Source organism: Heterodontus francisci, chromosome 8 (genome assembly GCF_036365525.1).
Source record: "Heterodontus francisci isolate sHetFra1 chromosome 8, sHetFra1.hap1, whole genome shotgun sequence".
NCBI classification, from domain to species: Eukaryota; Metazoa; Chordata; class Chondrichthyes; order Heterodontiformes; family Heterodontidae; genus Heterodontus; species Heterodontus francisci.
In genome coordinates this window covers 38,119,945-38,136,289 of record NC_090378.1, presented here as the reverse complement: position 1 = coordinate 38,136,289, position 16,345 = coordinate 38,119,945, and the positions used below count along the sequence as shown (strand labels likewise).

General features: G+C 41.8%; 1 protein-coding gene across 7 annotated transcripts in view; it reads right to left on the bottom strand.

Annotated features, from left to right (window-relative positions):
- Positions 1-13,722, bottom strand: part of LOC137372762 (BTB/POZ domain-containing protein 19-like) — a 242,976-nt gene extending 229,254 nt beyond the window's left edge. For 6 of the 7 annotated variants that reach the window (XR_010975493.1, XM_068036977.1, XM_068036971.1 and 3 more), the window contains exons 1-3: positions 13,304-13,384; positions 7,988-8,166; positions 6,412-6,637 (exon numbers count right to left, since the gene is read on the bottom strand). Coding sequence is in view for 6 of the 7 variants with exons in the window: in XM_068036977.1 (XP_067893078.1) it covers positions 6,412-6,637; positions 7,988-8,154 (393 nt within the window). In the remaining variant the exon portion in view is untranslated. Of the gene's footprint in view, positions 1-6,411; positions 6,638-7,987; positions 8,167-13,303 lie in introns of all 7 variants that reach the window. The other variant, XM_068036972.1, reaches the window with a different exon arrangement.
- Between the last annotated feature and the right edge of the window lie 2,623 nt (positions 13,723-16,345).

Here is a 16,345-nt window from a genome sequence, read left to right as displayed (position 1 = left end):
GAATATAAAGGGACTGGTGGTCTGAGGTGCATTTGTTTTAATGCAAGAAGTGTAGTAGGTAAGGCAGATGAACTTAGGGCTTGGATTAGTACCTGGGAGTATGATGTTATTGCTATTACTGAGACTTGGTTGAGGGAAGGGCATGATTGGCAACTAAATATCCCAGGATATCGATGCTTCAGGCAGGATAGAGAGGGAGGTAAAAGGGGTGGAGGAGTTGCATTACTGGTCAAAGAGGATATCACAGCTGTGCTGAAGGAGGGCACTATGGAGGACTCGAGCAGTGAGGCAATATGGACAGAACTCAGAAATAGGAAGGGTGCGGTAACAATGTTGGGGCTGTACTACAGGCCTCCCAACAGCGAGCGTGAGATAGAGGTACAAATATGTAAACAGATTATGGAAAGATGTAGGAGCAACAGGGTGGTGGTGATAGGAGATTTTAATTTTCCCAACATTGACTGGGATTCGCTTAATGTTAGAGGTCCAGATGGAGCAGAATTTGTAAGGAGCATCCAGGAGGGTTTTCTAGAGCAGTATGTAAATAGTCCAACTCGGGAAGGGGCCATACTGGACCTGGTGTTGGGGAATGAGCCCGGCCAGGTTGTTGAAGTTTCAGTAGGGGACTACTTTGGGAATAGTGATCACAATTCCGTAAGCTTTAAAATACTCATGGACAAAGACGAGAGTGGTCCTAAAGGAAGAGTGCTAAATTGGGGGAAGGCCAACTATACCAAAATTCGGCAGGAGCTGGGAAATGTAGATTGGGAGCAGCTGTTTGAAGGTAAATCCACATGTGATATGTGGGAGGCTTTTAAAGAGAGGTTGATTAGCGTGCAGGAGAGACATGTTCCTGTGAAAATGAGGGATAGAAATGGCAAGATTAGGGAACCATGGATGACAGGTGAAATTGTGAGACTAGCTAAGAGGAAAAAGGAAGCATACATAAGGTCTAGGCGGCTGATGAAAGACGAAGCTTTGAAAGAATATCGGGAATGTAGGACCAATCTGAAACGAGGAATTAAGAGGGCTAAAAGGGGTCATGAAATATCTTTAGCAAACAGGGTTAAGGAAAATCCCAAAGCCTTTTATTCATATATAAGGAGAAAGAGGGTAACTAGAGAAAGGATTGGCCCACTAAAGGACAAAGGAGGAATGTTATGCTTGGACTCAGAGAAAATGGGTGAGATTCTAAACGAGTACTTTGCATCGGTATTCACCGAGGAGAGGGACATGACGGATGTTGAGGTTAGGAACAGATGTTTGATTACTCTAGGTCAAGTCGGCATAAGGAGGGAGGAAGTGTTGGGTATTCTAAAGGGCATTAAGGTGGACAAGTCCCCAGGTCCGGATGGGATCTATCCCAGGTTACTGAGGGAAGCGAGAGAGGAAATAGCTGGGGCCTTAACAGATATCTTTGCAGCATCCTTAAACACGGGTGAGGTCCCGGAGGACTGGAGAATTGCTAATGTTGTCCCCTTGTTTAAGAAGGGTAGCAGGGATAATCCAGGTAATTGTAGACCGGTGAGCCTGACGTCAGTGGTAGGGAAGCTGCTGGAGAAGATACTGAGGGATAGGATCTATTCCCATTTGGAAGAAAATGGGCTCATCAGTGATAGGCAACATGGTTTTGTGCAGGGAAGGTCATGTCTTACCAACTTAATAGAATTCTTTGAGGAAGTGACAAAGTTGATTGATGAGGGAAGGGCTGTCGATGTCATATACATGGACTTCAGTAAGGCGTTTGATAAGGTTCCCCATGGCAGGCTGATGGAGAAAGTGAAGGCGCTTGGGGTCCAAGGTGTACTAGCTAGATGGATAAAGAACTGGCTGGGCAACAGGAGACAGAGAGTAGCAGTAGAAGGGAGTTTCTCAAAATGGAGACGTGTGACCAGTGGTGTTCCACAGGGATCCGTGCTGGGACCACTGTTGTTTGTGATATACATTAATGATTTGGAGGAAAGTATAGGTGGACTGATTAGCAAGATTGCAGACGACACTAAGATTGGTGGAGTAGCAGATAGTGAAGGGGACTGTCAGAGAATACAGCAGAATATAGATAGATTGAAGAGTTGGGCAGAGAAATGGCAGATGGAGTTCAATCAGGGCAAATGCGAGGTGATGCATTTTGGAAGATCCAATTCAAGAGTGAACTATACAGTAAATGGAAAAGTCCTGGGGAAAATTGATGTCCAGAGAGATTTGGGTGTTCAGGTCCACTGTTCCCTGAAGGTGGCAACGCAGGTAAATAGAGTGGTCAAGAAGGCATACGGCATGCTTTCCTTCATCGGACGGGGCATTGAGTACAAGAGTTGGCAGGTCATGTTACAGTTGTATAGGACTTTGGTTCGGCCACATTTGGAATACTGCGTACAGTTCTGGTCGCCACATTATCAAAAGGATGTGGATGCTTTGGAGAGGGTGCAGAGGAGGTTCACCAGGATGTTGCCTGGTATGGAGGGCGCTAGCTATGAAGAGAGGTTGAGTAGATTAGGATTATTTTTCATTAGAAAGACGGAGGTTGAGGGGGGACCTGATTGAGGTGTACAAAATCATGAGAGGTATAGACAGGGTGGATAGCAAGAGGCTTTTTCCCAGAGTGGGGGTTTCAATTACTAGAGGACACGAGTTCAAAGTGAAAGGGGAAAAGTTTAGGGGGGATATGCGTGAAAAGTTCTTTACGCAGAGGGTGGTGGGCACCTGGAACGCATTGCCAGCGGAGGTGGTAGATGCGGGCACGATGGAGTCTTTTAAGATGTATCTAGACAGATACATGAATGGGCAGGAAGAAAAGAGATACAGAACCTTAGAAAATAGGCGACATGTTTAGAGAGAGGATCTGGATCGGCGCAGGCTTGGAGGGCCGAAGGGCCTGTTCCTGTGCTGTAATTATCTTTGTTCTTTGTTCTTTGAAAAGAACACCTTCTGAAAATATTTATTGATAACACATTTGCTCCCTTTGGCTATAATATTTTTGGAATGGTCCTTATTCAATGGAATTATTTTTTTTTATGTTATTACAAAGATGAAGGGGGAAAATGTAAGCTTTTCCTAATATCGAAAGGCAAATCATTACACCAGAGTACCTTTTTTTTTAAAAACTGCTAATGAAAAAGCTTAAACAGAGGTCTGAAATCCATTGCGTTCCAGACCATTCAGCTGAGGAACAGTGTACAGCAAGGGGGGTAACCTAAAGAGGAGGAAAATTTTCAAAACAAGTGGAAAGAATTTTTAAAAATGTATTAGGTCTTCTTACAGTAATGCAAAGTGTGGACCTGTGAAACTCCCACTGGATTGGTCTGATGTGGCTCCCTGTCACTCCATTTATGATCCCCCCAAGAGTTTAATATCCTTATACTTCCAAGACCTCATGCAAATTTGGTTGCTTATTTTGAATAGCTATTTATCCCATGCTGTCAGCCTACTGTTCATCTGTTACATATCATGTCTTCATCTTCCATTTGTGTTTACTTTTTAATTTCAAGTTTAGAGCATTGATAATTCAAGCCATGTTTTTGTACATCAGACTCACTAATGTTCTCCTTTTCCTGTTATACTTGCTAACATTTCAAAAGATCATTATACAAACATTTATTTCTAGCTCCTCAAGTAACTCAGTTGTAAAGTCAGAACGTAGTTGAACCATGGAAATCAGAAGGTCTCGGCTTCAATTCTTGATCTGTGAAAAGTTAGCCGTTAGGATACCTAGTCTAGGGAAGGGAATAAAATGCCACTTCTAAATGCCATTCTTTGACCCACTTACCTCTCTTTGATTTAAAGTCCACTGGAATAGATATTGGGGAAGAATGGTTTTGGTGCTTGACTGTAAACTACAAAAGCCCCAATATCTAAATGCACAAATGAAGAATGGCCACGTAAGCAAAGTTCCAGAAGAAACCACAGCCCAGCATGAACCAGCATCTTCAGAAGAGGGAGGGAAAATTAACAAAATAAATTTCAATCATGGATACAAATCACACCCAAGAAAAAGGGTAGTGCAGTGAGTCTGTATATTGATCTTTTACCTCTATGACACAATCTGCTCAGATTGATAGCAGATAAGCCTTCCCTCTCTACTGTAAATGCCGAAGGAGTTTCAGGTTTCTCAGCCTAGGTCCTGGTTCAATGCTTTGATTGAGCAGGCATTTTGATCTCAAATTCAACTGAGAAATGTCTAGCAAGAAATATTATGGCTAACAAAAAGTTTCTTTAGTGGGACAAAAAAAATACATTTTGAAGCCAGAATTTCTAATTTGGAAGACATTTCTTGATTTAGCAAAATTAAGCTTTAGGTTCTTCTCCAGTACAGTTTGTGAATCCTACAGGCATCTAGTGGCAGATCTGAGGCAAATCAAGTTGCAACAAGTCTAGTGTTGAACATCATCTGTTCACTCCCGAATAAGAAGAATATTCTCTTTTTCAATTGATGAATGGAGATTCAAATTCTATCACAGTGAAGGGCTACTGAATAAGCAGATCTGAACATTTTGGGTAGTATGTGGTGAACCAAATACCCTGAGCTAATGATTTCACTTTTATAAGTAGCTCCTAGAGTGACCTGAGCTAAAGATTCCAATATCGTAAAATGAAGACTCAGCAGGTGATCAACGGTAATGATTCCAATGCAATAAGCTTCAGCACGGGTTACAAAGACTGAAAACTCAACTTCTCTTACTGAGGTGGTGAGCAAGCTGAAAGCAGTCCAATCCTCTCAGTCTATGGAGAGACTATCCAACTGTTATTACTGGCAATATTTTTGCTACTTGTGATCCCTATCTTTGATACAAATATTTAATTTTCAGTTATAAACAAAGTTCTTGGAATTAAATCTCAGCAGGAAATGAAATCTGTAAAGGAGCCACTAGCATCATTTTGACCCTAAAGGACATCACAACTTCCAAAAGCGCCAAGGCTTTGCTCCATCCATTAGCACTGTCTACATCATCATACACAAGCACATGTATATAATACAAGGGAAAGTTTACATCTGTGCACATTTCCTTTCAACTTTTCCCATTATAAATTCCCATATCCACATTTGTAATGGAAACTGTAAGCCTGTCTATGTAAACTGGTTGCTCTGTGATTACACCCTCCCAGAAGTGCTGATTCTGTAATGCTTCAGTTTTGTGTTTCTCAGCTCTTCACCTTGGACTGCAGAAAAACTCCTCAGTTCAAACCAATTCTACTTCAATACTCCCCAAATTGCTATAGGTTGCTATTGAACTATCTGCTTAATAAATTTTTTAAATCTGCACATATTTCATGTCAAGAGGGTGTACTTACAGCATGACAAGTTTACACAGGATGATTATATACAAATGTGAACAGGAATTTACAGTGGAAATATAAAAATAAGGACAGACGGTCTAACTTTAAAATAGGGGCTGAATTATCTCCCACCCCCGACCTCCAACACCATTTCACCATAAGACAATACTTGATCTTCCCTCTCCATGTGCAACATCATAAGTGATCGAATAGTATTGCAGATCGTTTGTGTGCACTTGTGGAGTATTTTTACATCAATGTTAGCTTGAAACCAGGAATACAAAAAATGTGATGTTTTCTCGGGTGGTAGAATTCTACTGGAGATAAAACTAAGGATCAGGACAACTGGATTAATCATGACTGACAAATACTTAACAACGGCCAACAAGTTCAACTGTTGCAAACAACTGCCAAAAACAGAAAAGTTCTCAGCAGCTCTTTTGGACTGGTTCACAGCACAAAATGACAGATGCAGAAGATATTTAAGGGGCTGATTTTAACTTGCTGAAGTCAGCATTAACAGGACTATAACAGCCTCACATCAGGATCAATAGACTTAGCATCCTGTTAACATCAATGTTTCTGTTGCCACCATAATAGGGGCCTACTGTTGGTCGGCCAAAGCACCTGTGTATTTCAGGCAATAAGCCCATTTTAATATGAAAAGTCAGGGTCCAACAACAAGCATAGGGCTTCGACTGCCATTTAAGGACAGAACAGATAACAGCATACTCGATGTACACACCGACCTATTTTAGTGTGGTACAACAAAGAGGCCTCAAAAGGGTAACTTTTAATTATTTTTGCAGAGCCTGAAGCGGGGCCCCATAAAAATAATCCCTCTGCACACCCCCATGCAATCATGACCACCTCTTGTCCACCCACCCCCCCCAACTTTGATTCTGACCCCCTTTTGTTCCCTCCTCCATTCCTGCCGCCTACACCTCCCAAGACTTAGCTTGCTATCAGCCCAAAATCAATGAGCTGCTTCAGTTGCTCATAGCACACCCATTCTATTTAAATGTGGCTCAGGCCACACTATGGCTCTGGTCTTTCCACAACTGCAAAGGGCAGATGGCTGGCTCTCTCTGCTGGTCAGTCGCCCAAGTTAAGATCTATCCCAGAAAGTCAAGTACTCACTATTTTGCTGCTCAGCATCACACAGTTTGTGTAGAGAAACTCAACCACAGCTAGAAAGACATCTGGTTGCACATCTAATAGAACAAATGGAATGTCAGCTTCTTTTGCAGCACATGACAGAAGTTGCTGGGCGAACATGGCACTAAAGGCCTCGCAGCGATAGGCTAAGATGCAGCGGTGGGCATACACGACTTTTCTCTCCTCTCCAACAATGAATTTTACATCACTAGTTAAAAAAACACAAAAACAAATTAGCCACAACACACACAAAAATTAAAACTTTTTGAATGCTTAACCTGCAGAATAGAAAATCCTTACAAATGGCATAATATCATAACTGCCTCTTTAAAAGTCTCAACTGCTACATAAGTCATAGGATTGTGCTAGATCACGGTTACTATGATAAATGTTCCTAAGTTTATAAAAGCAATTTAGCAAAAAAGAACCATAAAAGGACTACAATTCCTGGCATGCAACAGGAAAAGTGATATCTGATTTTCTCCCTTTTCCTACTCTCCTGATAGTGTTGATTCCTTGTTGGGATCTAGTTCCACAGTATCAGTTACATGAGCCATCCCACAGACTATTCGACTTTGGAAAGTGTTACAACCAAGAGTAATCCTGATCTCATATGAAGCCTATTTGCAGTGCTGTCAGAAGAGGTTGACAAATAGTCTCCTGGAGTGGATTTCTTTCCCTTCCTAACTTAAGGGCACTGAGCTCAATACTAAACCATACTATTACTCCAGCTGACAACTAATCAAAAATGGCTTTAAAAAGTGAAAGACTTACAATGCAGTAGCTGCCCTACCTCTCTAGCCAGCTATTACCATGTATTTCCCAGGCTCAGTGTTAAAATATGACATTTCAGCATGCATCTCAGCTCCCAGCAAGCTCTCTACTCATCCTGCAATTGTGCTGGTTGGCAGTGATGTGAGTGGTGAGATTGAATTGCCTTGTGTCACAAAGATGCAAATAACAACACAGAAAGCATAAAATCTCTTTTACCAAGCTTCTGGTCACCTCTCATAATGTCTCCTTCTTTGGCTCAGTGTCAGTTTTTATCTGATTAAGCTCTTGTGAAATGCTTTGGGACATTTTATTATGTTAAAGGCACTAAATTCAAGTTGTTGTTGCAGTTGAACTCCAACAGCTCATTTGAAGTATCTTATTAGATGCTGCATTGCATCAATGTCAGGTAAGGAAAAGGTTTAGTGATGCAGACCCACGTAGAATAAAGTCCAATTAATGCATCTGGGCCGCTACGAAACTTTTAACTGTGATGTCAGTTAGGGTTGATTCCAAGATTCTTCTGGCTACTGATAGCCTGAGGTTGAGCCATATAAAATTGTGATCACTGAAAGGAAAGACAAATTCCTACTAGAGAATGTAGCTAGGCATGCCAAATGTGGTTCCCAGCAGCACCTCAGCTGTTCGGAATACAGAGTTGCAACAGCACTTTGCTTATGATGATAAGGAAATCACCTGAAATAATTATTGCAGATTCAGAAGTGAAGTTTGGAAGCTAATAGAATTCTGAATCAATTTGGATGACATGGTCATTATAAATATCCACCTCTGCCACATTCCTGCTTCTTCAATCATCTTCCCAGTTCGGACCACCTTGCCTCTCTTCCCGCTTTCAAGAATCTCCCCAAACCCCTCCTCTTCAAAACTGTCTCCATCCTTGTCTCTCCATTCCCATATCCACTGAATCGCTTTCCTCCTTATTGTAAAGTGCATCCAATTATCTTGCTGTAAAGGAGGAGCTCTATGTAAATGCAAGTAGTTGTCATTGATGATAGTATCACACTAAATAATTCGCAACTTCACTGGAAATTTATTGAGAAACAATCTGCAGTTGACAACCAGGAAATGCTAGGGTCAGAAAATAATTGTCAAATGAGTAACAGTGATTCAGTCATCAAGCCTTTTCCTTCTAGACGGAGGATGTAATCCCTACTGTGAAGAACATTCAATAATTTATTCAGTTTCATGTTGGCAGCTAATAATCACAGGTTATCAAAAAATCATTTCCCCCACAAATCAATACTGGCAATGAACTTAAAACTGTAAGCTATCATTAATCTGCACAATTCAACTCCTAGTTGATGGATTACACAGATGACACTCCCATGCTTCCCAGACTGAAACCAGCACATTCTTGGAGTATCTGATCATCTTTATTTATATCTATCCCTATATCCTTCTGCCCTGTCTTAACCAGATGCTACTCCAGTTTCTTTTTAAAAGGTAGCGAATTCACATAACATAAAACTTTTTGATAGGAAATGATTTCACAGATGTACCCATGGAAATCCTAATTTCCCGTCACACTTGATGCTTGCCAAACGTTGTGTTCGTGTCATTTAGTTCTGGGCTATTATTAGGCTGCAATATATTAAAAAGTACCATAGGCCAGGAAAGCACAGTATATCATTTTTCAGTAAAGACCTCCCTTACTGCCAGATGATTCTAATACTATCTTTCAACTGGAAAGCTTAGAAATAAAAGTACATGACTTACGGGGCTGCATCACAGTTAACATTTTGCAGAACCAGTGTGATATGCCACCCACAATGCTCCACACAGCGAGTTGCCAATCTCTACCATGCTACTTCTTGAAATTGTCCTCGGAGGGTCAATCAATTTGTCAGGTTTGCACAGAACACATAGCAGTCAATTACAAGACAACATTTCTCCCCATTGCAACGTGACAACACTTCAAAAGTACTTCACTGGCACCGAAACATTTTGGGACACCCTGTGATCTCAAAAGTTGCTTTATAAATGTAAATTATTTCATTTTTCTACAATTGTCCTGGAAACAAGGAGAGATGGTGGTGTAGTGGTAACGTCACTGGACTAGTAATCCAGAGGTCCAGACTAATTCCCTGGGGACATGGGTTCAAATCCCACCACAGCAGCTGGTGGAATTTAAGTTCAATTAATTAATTTTTTTTTTAAATCCATTACTGAGACGATCATCGATTGTTGTAAAAACCCATCTGTTTCACTAATGTCTATTAGGGAAGGAAATCTGCCGTCCTCACCAGGTCTGGCTTACATGTGACTCCAGACCCACAACAATGTGGTTGACTCTTAACTGCCCTCTGAAATGGCCGAGCAAGCACTTAGTTGTCAAAGGCAATTAGGGATGGGCAACAAATGCTGACCTTGCCAGCAATGCCCACATCCCACGAAAGAATTTTTAAAAAGCCTTAAATCACTTCAGATAGAGGGAGAACGAAAAAAATAGAAATATTGGCATTAAAAAACACGTGTGACATTTTAAGGAAAATAAAGATAATTTTGAGTAGTATTCCTGGCTGCGACATTATCAACATTCATATGCCATTCATACTTTGCTCTTGTGACCTACATTATTGGAACACTTAAATATGTTACAGTTCTGTAATATACTGCATGTATTATAGTGTGCACGGTGTCTTATCTTACAATATCAGCTGTTGATACCTTGAAAATCCTGCAGTGGTTACATCAGAATCATTAATCATTCAAAGTCATGCAACATGGACTTGACAGCTATTATATTATGAAAAAAAGTTAGGGAATGTGATTTGCTGGAGTAGTAATTCATTATTGTTCCAGTCTGCTCAGAGAACTTCCTCTGGGATTTTTTTAATGCAAAACTGCAGTACTCAAGCATGCTACATACAGCAACTGTAGAAATTAGCAGGATGTCTTGCTATGGAAAATACACATTCCTAATCATTATACATATGTGAAATTCTTTTTGGGCCTCCTTATCTCGAGAGACAATGGATACGCGCCTGGAGGTGGTCAGTGGTTTGTGAAGCAGCGCCTGGAGTGGCTATAAAGGCCAATTCTGGAGTGACAGGCTCTTCCACAGGTGCTGCAGAGAAATTTGTTTGTTGGGGCTGTTGCACAGTTGGCTCTCCCCTTGCGCCTCTGTCTTTTTTCCTGCCAACTACTAAGTCTCTTCGACTCGCCACAATTTAGCCCTGTCTTTATGGCTGCCCGCCAGCTCTGGCGAATGCTGGCAACTGACTCCCACGACTTGTGATCAATGTCACACGATTTCATGTCGCGTTTGCAGACGTCTTTATAACGGAGACATGGACGGCCGGTGGGTCTGATACCAGTGGCGAGCTCGCTGTACAATGTGTCTTTGGGGATCCTGCCATCTTCCATGCGGCTCACATGGCCAAGCCATCTCAAGCGCCGCTGACTCAGTAGTGTGTATAAGCTGGGGGTGTTGGCCGCTTCAAGGACTTCTGTGTTGGAGATATAGTCCTGCCACCTGATGCCAAGTATTCTCCGAAGGCAGCGAAGATGGAATGAATTGAGACGTCGCTCTTGGTTGGCATACGTTGTCCAGGCCTCGCTGCCGTAGAGCAAGGTACTGAGGACACAGGCCTGATACACTCGGACTTTTGTGTTCCGTGTCAGTGCGCCATTTTCCCACACTCTCTTGGCCAGTCTGGACATAGCAGTGGAAGCCTTACCCATGCGCTTGTTGATTTCTGCATCTAGAGACAGGTTACTGGTGATAGTTGAGCCTAGGTAGGTGAACTCTTGAACCACTTCCAGAGCGTGGTCGCCAATATTGATGGATGGAGCATTTCTGACATCCTGCCCCATGATGTTCGTTTTCTTGAGGCTGATGGTTAGGCCAAATTCATTGCAGGCAGACGCAAACCTGTCGATGAGACTCTGCAGGCATTCTTCAGTGTGAGATGTTAAAGCAGCATCGTCAGCAAAGAGGAGTTCTCTGATGAGGACTTTCCGTACTTTGGACTTCGCTCTTAGACGGGCAAGGTTGAACAACCTGCCCCCTGATCTTGTGTGGAGGAAAATTCCTTCTTCAGAGGATTTGAACGCATGTGAAAGCAGCAGGGAGAAGAAAATCCCAATAGTGTGGGTGCGAGAACACAGCCCTGTTTCACACCACTCAGGATAGGAAAGGGCTCTGATGAGGAGCCACCATGTTGAATTGTGCCTTTCATATTGTCATGGAATGAGGTGATGATACTTAGTAGCTTTGGTGGACATCCGATCTTTTCTAGTAGTCTGAAGAGACCACGTCTGCTGACGAGGTCAAAGGCTTTGGTGAGATCAATGAAAGCAATGTAGAGGGGCATTTGTTGTTCACGGCATTTCTCCTGTACTCTCTGAGATTGTAGCCTAACATTTAGAAACTGAAATAAAAACAAGAAATGCTGGAAATACTCAGCAGGTCTGGCAGCATCTGTAGAGAGAGAAGCAGAGTTAACATTTCAGGTCAGTGACCCTTCTTCAGAACAGGCAATTATTAGAAATGTGAAAGGTTTTAAGCAAGTAAAGCCAGGGTGGGGCAAGAGATAACAAAGGAGAAGGCGTAGATAGGACAAGGTCACAGAGAATAACCAACCAGAAGGTCATGGAGCAAAGGCAAACAATATGTTAATGGTGTGTTGAAAGACAAGCATTAGTACAGTTAGGGTGTTAACAGACTGAAAACTGAACAGCCGCAAGTACAAACATAAAAAAAAAGTGGGTAGGCAAACTGAACAAACTAAGATAAAATAAAATAAAATAAAATAAACACAAAAAATATATAAAAAAGAATAACTAAAAATAAAAGTAAAATGGGGGGCCCGTCATGCTCTGAAATTACTGAACTCAATGTTCGGTCCGGCAGGCTGTAGCGTGCCTAATCGGTAAATGAGATGCTGTTCCTCGAGCTTGCATTTCCAGCATCCGCAGTATTTTGCTTTTATTTAGAAACTGAAGTTTGGGTCTTCTTGTTTTTTACATCATCTGAACCCGTCTGGTTTTCCTTTTAGAAATTTTCAGACTCAAAAACTGGATAGTGGCAACCTTGTGGTATATTTGTGTGCCTACCAAAAAATGAAACATTGCAAGTGAATTTGGAAAGAAGCTTGTTGCAGGAACTGGAGGTGCTTGGAAACTCCCCAGTACAACATCATCCCAATGAAGGAAACTGATCTCCTTTGCACTCTGTGTATTGTTGACTTGGTGCTGTTTTTGAACCGTTTTGTAATGTATTTTTTACAGTTTTTTTTACGAATAAAGTATATTTTGGAAATTTAAAAAAAGGTTCTTCCAGGACACGGTCCAGGACTACGTGCTGAGGGACGCACTAAAACTTGGGGCAGCCACGGCAAAGGCTCAATGGGGAAAGACCACTGTGTAAGGTACCCCCACCAAGGTGAACTGAGGAGCTGGTTCCATGGAAAACCCTCGGGCTGTATCCAGAAAATATTTGTTTGCTGCAAAAAGTACATGGCAGGTAAAATGAAATGGAAGGGTTGTGAGGAAACTCATTCCTGCACTGAAGGAAACTGATCTCCTTAGCACTCTTTGTATTGTAGACTTGGTGCTGTTTTTGAACTGTTTGTAATGTATTTTTTACAGTTTTTTTTACAAATAAAGTATATTTTGGAAATTTAAAAAATCATCCCAATAACAAGACAGCACTGTGTGTTTGCTTATTGAAAAAGTGTCGGTTAATGTTATAAACTTAGAACAAGAGATTGCATTTATATAGCATCTTTCACAACCCCAGGATGTCCCAAATCACTTCACAGCCAATGAAGTACTTTTGAAGTGTGGTCACTATTGTAATGTAGGAAAAATAAGGCTTTTATTTTAAGGTTATTCTTAATTTATGAGCAATTTATATTGTGAACAGCTTTATAACATGTATCTGAAGTTGCATTCAATTATTATAGACAAACTTTTCCCCTAACTGATTCTTAAAGTGGAGCCTTTCATGGGTAATTTTCAAAGCAGATTCCTCCAAGATTATCCATAAACTGATTACTATTTACATAGAAACGCAGGGCACAATCAGCGTGAGGCCTACCAATCCCCGATCTTTCCTGCTTTCCGCGGCTGCTCTCACCTCAGCTCCGGCGCGTTGATCATTTTCCTCATGTCGGCGGCGAAGGAGGCGAGCTTTCCCCGCAAATAAGCGGAGTGGAGAGGGTCGGACATGTCTCCGAACCGGGGGGCAGCAGGAGAAGAAAGACTGGGGTCCAGGCGAGGCCCCTGCATCCACCCAGAGAGACAGGGAACTGGAGGGAAAGGAAAAGAGGAGGAGGTGGGAATGAAATAACAAGGAAGAAAAAGTTAAAGCAAAAAGAAAACGAGGAGGAAATAGAAGAAAAGGGAGCAAACAAAATGCATAAAGGGACAGAAAAAGGAAGAAAATGCATTCATTTGAGGAAAGCCAAATAAAAGTGTAGAATAAAAAAGGTTCAAACTCTTTTGTCAAGAATATACTTTGCCACGTTGCAAGTATTTTTTCTTGCTTTTACTTGCTGCATTTACCATGGCTGATGAAGAGACCATGATCTGGAAGGTGGTTTGGAGAACACAAGGGGATGCTGAAGCCTCCAAAATCCACAGATGTGGGGTATTCAATCTGTGCTACTAGTGGACTATGTTTGTGCTTCCCCACCCCTTTTTATAGCAAAACCATGTCAGTAGGGCAACATTTATCATAAGGTTTAGGTTAGCTATGGAAAAAGATTTATGGGAATTGTTCCAGGGATGAGGGACTTCAGTTATGTGGATAGATTGGAGTAGCTGGGGCTGTTCCCTTTGGAGAAGAGAAGGTTGAGAGGAGATTTGAGAGAGGTGTTCAAAATCACGAAGGGTCAGGACAGAGTAGATAGATAGAAACTGTTCCCACTGGTGAAGGGTCGAGAACCAGAGGACAATGATTTAAGGTGATTGGCAAAAGTACCAAAGGCAACATGAGGAAAATCGTTTTAACGCAGTGAGTTGTTAGGATCTGGAACGCACGGCCTGGGAGTGTGTTGAAGGCAGATTCAATCATGTCTTTCACAAGGGAATTGAATAATTATCTGAAGACAAAAAATTTGCAGGGGCACGGGGAAAGGTCGGGGGAATGGGACTAGCTGAGTTGCTCTTGCAGAGAGCCGGGACTGACACAAAAGGCTGAATGGCCTCTTTCTGTGCTCTAATCAATCTATGATTCTATGATATGACATAATTAAGGGGCAGAGATTGACAGTGCAGCATCCAGATATCAACAAAATTTATTTCATTTATTTTAACATGCATCACAATGCATCGCATTACACAGTACCATCCTGCCTCCCCCCGAAGGGAGACACAATAAAAGTCGCAACCCAAATTTGCTTATCCAGGCGTATTTGGCCATGGAGAGGGAACATTCAATATCGGTACACTCAGGGCTTTCTGCAACCAATGGGCACCACAAGGTTTAGACTGTCTAATTAACATAGTTTAATGATTTGATGTTCTAAGTTTATTTTAGTGAATCAGACTTTAAAATAAATTACTATATTAGGGTTGCCTCCTCAGCTGCGGATGTATTTATAGAGTTGCTTTTCTGTTCATGACACTGGATAATTCAGTGTCACCCATGATGGTCCACTAAAATTAGGCACTGGAAACCTAGAGCCACTACTATTGGCCCATTTAGAATAGGCAAACCAAATCCGAAAATATTTCCTCCCATTCTCCCAAAGGTAATGGCCCAAGGTAAGCATCATTTCTTGAGCAGCTTCACTCACCCATTTCCAGATCCCAGGTGGTCATTATTCTTCTGAGACCCTAGACAGTAAATGCATGCCGACAGTTCTCATCCAAAATGCACTTTCCAACAGCAGTCAGGAAAATTATAGTCTAGAACAGGAACTTTAGCTAATTTCTCACCTCTCCAGCAAAGAGGTGCTGTGACCAATTGTCCTTTGCTGCTGTTTGAGCTGAGATCAATTAACTGGACAGATTCAAATTAAGTATCTCAGAGCTTTCTCGTCCCTGTGGCTCCATACCGCACCATCCAATTCATTTACACACTGAGCCATCACAGGAGCCGAAAATCAATTTTTCTTCCAAATTATTCAAAATTGTCTTGAGAAGTGTCAACAGTGATTCATTGGCTCTTTGAGTCAGAAGGTCCTGGGTTCAAGCCCCGTTTCAGAACTTGAGTGCAAAATCTAGGCTGGCACTTCTGTGCAGTGCTGAGGGAGTACTGCACTGTCAGAGGTACCATCTTTCGGATGAGATGTTAAACCAAGCCCTCTCAGGCGGTTGTTAAAAAGTCCCATGGTATTATTCAAAGAAAAGCAGGGAAGTTCTCCTGGTATCTCGGCTAACATTTACCCCTCAACCAAACCCCAAGAACATTGCTGTTTGTGACACCTTGCTGTGCGCAAATTAACTGCCACATTTCCCTACAACAGTGACGGTACTTCAATGGCTGTGTAAAGTGCAATGGGACCACCTGAGGTCATATAAGGTGCTTTTTAAATGCACTTTCCTTCTTCCAATGGCCACATCTTCACTATATCTTGCAAGATGATTCTCTTTCCAATATTTTTCTTCGAAATTCAAACATGAGAGACCATGGGATAAGGATTAGTGCACTGATTGTTAGTTTGAGATGGAAACCTACGTTCTATGATTTAAAATGATCCTTTGAATGATAGGAACTCCTGAAGCTCACCAACAGTCCAAAATGATATCTGAAATCAGAAGAAAAAAAGTATTTTTTTAATATTATTTAATACAAGTGCATAAAAGACAATTGAAATTGTCACCTCAGTTCAGTGTAATATGATTACAATGAGGCCAGCTGAATATGACTGCATAGGTGTTGCCAGTAGTCGTTTGCGCAGCGCCTGGCTGTTCTTTGTGCAGTGCTTCTGGCTGCTTTAAGTGCTGCAGATGTTAAATCGCTGGGGGCTTTCTTGTAGTTCAACAGTGCAATGCGCTTAGCGGCTATGACAGGTTCCAGCTGTAGTTTAGGATTCCAGGTTAGTGTAGGATTAGTATAAATGGGTGGTTGATGGTCGGCACAGACTCGGTGGGCCGAAGGGCCTGTTTCAGTGCTGTATCTCTAAACTAAACTAAACTAAACTTATTTACTTTTCCTGTGTATCAGATGCTT